Source organism: Teleopsis dalmanni, unplaced genomic scaffold (genome assembly GCF_002237135.1).
Source record: "Teleopsis dalmanni isolate 2A unplaced genomic scaffold, ASM223713v2 unscaffolded_contig_2177, whole genome shotgun sequence".
Classification (NCBI taxonomy): Eukaryota; Metazoa; Arthropoda; class Insecta; order Diptera; family Diopsidae; genus Teleopsis; species Teleopsis dalmanni.
In genome coordinates, this window is record NW_024033559.1 from 1 (window position 1) to 7,543 (window position 7,543).

General features: G+C 29.6%; 1 protein-coding gene across 1 annotated transcript; it reads left to right on the plus strand.

Annotated features, from left to right (window-relative positions):
- Positions 1-2,180: 2,180 nt before the first annotated feature.
- LOC119664546 (protein DENND6B-like) lies at positions 2,181-4,804 on the plus strand. Its single transcript, XM_038074017.1, has 4 exons — positions 2,181-2,225; positions 2,285-2,467; positions 2,521-3,393; positions 3,448-4,804. Exons 2-4 carry the CDS (start codon positions 2,285-2,287, stop codon positions 4,228-4,230), a joined length of 1,839 nt encoding a protein of 612 aa, XP_037929945.1. The 5' UTR covers positions 2,181-2,225; the 3' UTR covers positions 4,231-4,804.
- The last annotated feature ends 2,739 nt before the right edge of the window (positions 4,805-7,543 follow it).

A 7,543-nucleotide genomic window follows, 5' to 3' on the forward strand; every position in this document is an offset into this window, starting at 1 on the left:
TTTTTTTTTATCAATGCTTAACAAATTTTATTTTGTTTTTCAATACAGGAACCGTCGGTTATATGTATACAAGTGAGTGTTTCTTGTTGTGTAGGCAGCTATACCCACGATGTTGTACAAATTCAAATGCACAAGATTATGGTGGTGTTGTTAAAATGCCTGAGTCGCTACTATTCACATTGGAACTTGTGAAACAGGTTACAAGCTGTAAACCTTTTCTGTGAATAGTGGATATATCTTCCAGTTTCTGCCATACTCCAGTGCAACTGATAAATACAACAAACAATTGGAAATCGGTCCATTAGTTGTAAAAAAATTAGTGAGCTATTGTGAGTATCCATTGCAACATACTGTATACTTCCGTTGAACCCATAGTAAATGTGCAACGCTATAGCCGAGAGAAAAAAAAGTTGGTGTACCACAGTTTCTCAAGTTATCAACAGCTACTACCGATACATGGGTGGCATCGATTTACATGACAATGGAGTTGCTAACTATCGTATCGGGAATAGAAGCAAAATGGGGTGGTGGCCATTATAGGTACAGTGTTTAGATAGCGCTGTAGTAAACGCTTAAAACTAAATTGCTTTGTCGCTGCTTCTACCAACACAAAACCGATGCCTGGATGCCTGAGTTAGACTTCAAGAATTTCATTGCCAGAAACCTTCGTCTTCCATCAAAGAACTCAATGTTCATTACAAAAGCTACCGCTTACGATGATTTGAAAAACAAAAGTCACAGTGTTGCAAAAGATATTTATCTTCCGGGATATTTATCAAAGCCACAGTTTTTATATACGAAAAGTGCCATTTAAATGGTCATGTAGAAAATTGATTTAAAATTTTCTATGAAAATAAAAAATATTACATTGATCGTAGACAATGAGGCAAGTAAACTTATTTCTTATTACTTAATACAATATATATGTAATAATTCATATATTTTTTTGATTAATAAATATTTGAAAAGCATAGAACATTGAATTTTATACCATTTAACATAAAACGATACTTACTTCACCATAAAAGTAACTAAATATCATATTTGTGAACAAAACACTTTTAAAAATGTTTGTACTATCGAAGAGAGAAAAATGTGCTACGGGTCCCAGCGTGTGGTTGACCACACGGCACTTTTCCGGAAAACTACTTTTCAAAAAAAAAATTTAATTTTGTAAGGATTATTTTTAACGTAAAATAAGACCTTTTTGAAAATTTCACCATAAAATTCCAAGTTTGAACTTGCCTGGTACTTAATGGGTTAAATGCAGCATTATTTTATGTAATGACGTACAGCGTAGTTCATTGTTTTGAACTGACCGGCTTCCATTATTAATTTTACTTTCTCTAAAGAGCAATTCTTAGTCATTGCGTCAACCGCTTCTTAAGTCAAATATTTCTGTGCCTGCTCCGGAGATAAACCATCTGAAATGTAGACTATTATTGTAGAGATTTTGTGAAAAATTTTTTTTCTTCAACATATTGGTTAGCTGTTTTACTCCCTTACTGTGTCTTCATGAGCATGGCTGTGTGTACTGATACAGACTCACTTTTAAACAAAGATTTAGGTTTATCTTTTATTTGATTCAATGATACCTCATTTTCTATTAGACATCTTCTTGCTCCTTTAAGCTTTGTCTTCACTAGGGGTACAGCTGTTGCTTTATAACTTTCTTTAAAATATAGACGACAGATAAAGCATCTAGAAAACTGTTCAAATATTCCGATGTTTCATATCGCTTGTGGATGTTCTTTCGTAAGTTTATAGTTGTACTCTGCAATAGTTATCTTAAATTAGTCCATTCGTTTCTATAAATGATTTTGTAAAATTTATTAAATATATCCTTTTCGGTGCTTATTTGGTTATATATATTTTCCATTTATCCATTTATTTTATAAAATTAAAATTCTTTTTAGAGTATCTTTTTTAGAGTATGTTCAATGTATTTGGAGCTCATTTGCACAAATTCAGCAAATGGAACTCATTCGCGCATTTGGAATTTTGTATGCAGAAATTAGTCATGTGCTTCTCATTTGAGATTTTTGATCCAAATCAGTCATTTGCTGCCAGTGTAAATGCCATGTAACTCTGGAAGTGGTTGGAGTTCCTGTTCTTTGAAAGGTGTTCTTTTCTATAAGGTATTCTTTGGTATAATCGTTGTCGTCAATTAAAACCTTCGTTTCTTTACAACAACGTTGCTAACTCTGATTGCATGGAAGGTTATTGTACGTTTACGATATTTTTTGTCGCTTAGTGAGCAAGTAAATAATACAGGAATTTACAGATGAGTGCTGAAATAGGCGTTACTCTGCAAGAATTTCAAAAACAATGTAGAATAAATAAAGTAAAAAAGTGGGAAAGGTTTTCAGAATGGATTAAATGCATTTGCGTGGTAACATTTGATCTAAATTTAGGACAAGTACTAGAGTTTGTATATCCCCCCGAATTTGTCCCAAAAGAACAAGAGGTAAGTATAATTAAAGTAACCATATGATGTAAAATACGCAAATATAATTGTAGGCGAGTAACATTTGTTATATGGCATTTCCTGATTCGAATTCCGGATGTATGGGAGACACTAAATTCCATTTTAGTTTAAGAGCAGTAGATAAACCATCTATCTCTAAAAGCATTTCTGTAGCGGAGAGTACAGCTTTAAATGAATATTCACCAGTTAGGGCCTCAAATCAATCACACTTTTGGGGCTTTGTATATTTTCGTCAAAAAAAAGATTCAAATATTCCGCGTGGGTATTTTCAAAAAAGCTTTATTATAATGACATCTTTACCATATTATAATTTGTTTTTTGAAGTACTAACACAGTTAGCACCTAAATACTTCAGTGATGGGAATATTGTTATAAAGAATGCGTGTCAATTAATTAACCGAGAGTGGCCTTCACCTCAGGCTGGGGTTCTTTCTTTAAATTTGTTTGAATATAATTACCAAATATTTCTTCCAAAAATGCATAGTGAAAATATTCAGAATAAAAAAAATAATAATTTGAAATTACCCAATTCTAACAAGGAAATAAATTTGACATCTAAAATTATTTACTCTGTGAATGAGTTCGACTTATTTAGTAGCTTAGAATTCATATTAGAAAATTTATATACAATATGGGAGCTAGTATTAACTGCTGAACCGATTATAGTTGTTGGAACCTCACCTGCAGATTGTTCTATTATGGTACAAACACTTATTGCATTAATAAATCCCTTACAATATTATGCGGAAGCCAGACCTTACTTTACAATACATGATAGTGAATTTAAAGAATTTACGAAAAAATATAAAAATGCGTATTCTCCTGTAATATTAGGTGTTACCAATCCATTTTTTGTGAAACTTCTTACAGATTGGCCGCATAAAATTCTTCTTGCTGATAATCAGGTAAAAAGTTAAAGCTTTTATAAGTATAAAAATTTAGTTAAGTTCTTTTTTTAGATCAACTTGCAACAACATATACACAGCAAATATATGAACACAAATAATTCAAATACATCTGGTAACAATTTCGACAAAACACCTCTCGGGAACAAAACTATTCCTGCCAATTTTGGTGCAATAAGTAGCGATGCCCTAGCACCAGGACTTTATACAAAATATAGACCATTCTTAAAAAAAGATAAGACTCTTTTAAATAAAGTATTACATGGCATAAAAACGAACAGACCAGCGCATGTTCAAACTGCACTCATACGCCGTAATCTTTTGGAACTAACTCAAAGCTTTATGATACCGTTAGAACGTTATGTCGCTTCGCTAATGCCTTTACAAAAAACAATAAATCCCTTCAGGTTAACGCCGAATGCAGGTGTCTTTAATTTAGATGATTTTCTTTCAACCCTAGAACACTCTGGGCCTCATTTGACATCTACTCTTAAGGGGGATTGGAGAGGGTTATATAGACGATTTTTCTACACACCCAATTTTAATGGCTGGTATAAATCACGCAGAAGTGAACTGCAATTAGCTTTACAAAAAATACAAATGCAAACATTAAGCAGTACTAATTTTAAAGTGTGGGCCCAAGATAAACAGGAAGTGGAAATTGTGGATATGATGCTAAAACTTAAACAGAAACTAAATCTTTATGCCAATAAATCGAGTAAATTAAACTATTTAAATGACATCAATAATACTGGCACAAAAGTTCAATTAAAATTACAAATTAATTGTTTGAGGGAATCACTACCAATAGATATAAAAGACGTTGTCAATATTTAATTAGTAAAGCTCATTTAATTAAAATATAAATAATATAAGAAGCATTTCTTTAAACTTCAAAGTTGTACTACAAAGAAGTTATTGACATATAGGAACAAATTGCATACTTTACATCTACTTTTTAGCCCCATTAAATGAAGTGACATTTGCTGGGAAGTGTAAAACAAGTATTGAAGAAATTGCTAATCCAAATTTTTTACAAGTTCTTTTACTACTATAAAGGCAAAATAGATAATCCCAGATACTCCAGTTCTTGCTCACATTTTAAAGCATCATTTAGGTCACTTTTATGAAAGATATTGGTGGCCATAAAACAAAAATGATTTCTTTAATATTCTCACACATAAATATTTTGAATATAGTACTTTAATAAGAAATTGAACTTGCGTTCTGATACTTTTCAACAGAGAAGTCCTGTGGAAGAATGGAAACTTATTTTAGAGTTTTATTTCAGTAATCATGAGAGAGAGAGAGATGTGAGCCCTAGGTACCAAGTAAGCTGCTTGGTGACCAGGGCCCTGTTGCACCAACACTTTTCACTTTGCACTTTGCAAAACTTATGAGTGACTTTTTTTTGCAAAGTAATAGTGAAAAGCGTTGCACCAAAGACTTAAGATGATTTACTTTGCACTTTGCAAATAAAAATTTCATTGCAGAGTCTTTGCATAAAATGCAAAGCAAAGCGTTGCACCAAAAAATTAGATCATTTTCATTTTGTATTGGTTTTTGAAAGCATTTCGTTTCTGTTTGTATATTTTTTTTTGTTTGTTTGATATTTTGATGCTATGAGTACATGATTTATGCATAGTATGTACTTATGAGCTTAATTTTTGTTTAAAATAAAAGTTTTTAAAATAATATTTTATTTTAATAATTTTTATTATTATAATTTCTAATACTTGTATAATTTTAGTACAATTATATTTTGTACATTAATACAAAACACAAAATTTTTGTATATGATTTCTTTTATTGACATTGAATCGTAGATAAAGAGGTTGTGTATATCCATATATATTGTGTATATCCATTAAAAGCATTTTTATGCTTTTAATTTTTTTGCAGTTTGAAAAGTTATAAAAAAAGAATTTAAAACAAAGTTAACAAATATAATAAGTTGCTTTTATTTAAAAATTTAGTTGAAAATCTGTCATTATTATTTAATTTTAAAATATTATAAGTTATTAAAGTATTGTTTACTTGTCGCTGTGTATTATCGTAATACAAAAGAAACCTACGCATAAAGGGCCTAAATTACTGATTTTATTTAGAAAATTTCTCTCAATTTATACAAAATTACCTTAAAACTAACTTAACTAATTTTGCTATCAACGTTAAAATAACATGTTGTCTGTTATAAATAATTTTAGTGGACTGTATTATTTTTAATAACATTGCAAAGAAGGTTCAAAAAACGACGGAAGTCGAGGCACTTGTGATTTTTTCTTCTATTGTCTTTAAAAATATATTTTTATTATCATAATTAGATACGGATAATCAGATATTTAAAAATGTTACAATTTTAGCTATTATAGGATATTTTTTACCCATATTTTTTCTTAGTTCATAATTCGGAGAATTTGAACGACAACAGACATAATAATAATAAACTGCTCATTATAATAAATAAGTGTTCATGCTTGAACAATAATTCACATAAAATATTTATATTAAATGTATTATAAAGTTTTTTTTAGAAACTGAACTCTTTAATTCACAATTTAAAAGTATTGTCCGGTAATATATCCCTTTAATTATTGCAACTAAATTTATTTCAAAAACAGCAATAATATTTGCTTAAACTAATTTTCTATTTCTATTTTTTTAAAACTATTTTTATTAATTTATTAACGATTTCTTTCATTTTACGCATTTTTACTTTTCTTTTGTGAAAAGCAATCATTTACAAAATTTGCATGGTGAATTAATCATTTGCAATTTTTTTGTAAAGTTTTGCAGTTTACTTTTGCAAAGCGCAAAGTAAAAAGTATTGATGCAACAGAAAGTGCAAAGAAACCAGTTTCTTGTCAAATATTTCACTTTTCTTTTCATACTTTACTTTTCATTGAAAAGTACATTGGTGCAACCATTGAGTAAAAATATTATAGAGTCACAATGACTCAATTATTAAATTTTCAACAATAGGCACGGGAGGGCGGAATGAAGATATTCCTTCTTTTTGCGCTGCTGCTAGATCGGCCGCGCTTATGCTTGTTCTTTCCCAAAATTTTACTATAAATGAATGAGTGACAAAAATGAAAACAGAAAACAGATTTGCTTGTTTACGAAGGCAGACAAGAAAAGAGTACAAGTACAAGAAAAGAAGTCAAATTTGTTTTTGGTGTAATTATTTGTTTTTGCAATTAATGCATGGCACCAGCAAGCAGCACGTAAAATTGCATGCATTTAATATCACTTCATAATGCAAATAAGAGAAACGTCCCTACTTGTTTGGAAGTTTACTGACCTACATATATATATGTACGTGTATAAATGTATATTTATAAACATATGTACATTTATTTGGAAGAATATGAATATTTTTTGAACTTATTTTAGAAACATTTAAAGCAAATGAAACCAATTTCAGTTTTTTGTTTTAATCAGGTATAATAACATGTTATAATATGTATGTTATATTAGTATTAGCTAAAATAAAATAATTGTATGTAATTAACCATGAGCGAGTTCGAGTAATTGATGGTAAATTGAGGAAAATAGTAAATTATGTCCGTATGGCAGAGAATGTTGGTATTTATCAGAATTTTGAGTGGGGTAAATTAGGTATTACCATTGGGAACATTTTATAAGATGTATAATAAAAAAATAAATAAATTCGAAAATTTTCAACATAAGTGCAGTGCAAAAAGTCCCTAAGAAATTTCAGTTTGCTTTACGTTAATTTATTCCAACTCGTACACGGCCTATAAATGATTATGCAGTTATTTAAATAAATCTCCATTTCTGGGCAATTATCCATTTGCAAAATCTAATAGTCGATACACTTGTACCCCTTGTACTGATATTCCGTTTATACTTATTCAGTATCTATGAAGCGCATATATTTGCGAAATAGCATTAATTATTCAAACTGCCATATAAACCAAAGGTTTAATTTTAGTTTTTTTTATTCATCTTAAATCGATTTCTATATAATTTTATTGTAATACATTTGGCAAAGCTAAAGCACACTATTTTTAAAAAATGTTTTACGAATTATTGGTAAATATTTTATATACATATGTATATACAGTGGCTCACAGCTTATTTGATGCAAGCAAAAATTTTTTGAAAAATGTTGTTTATTTCAAAA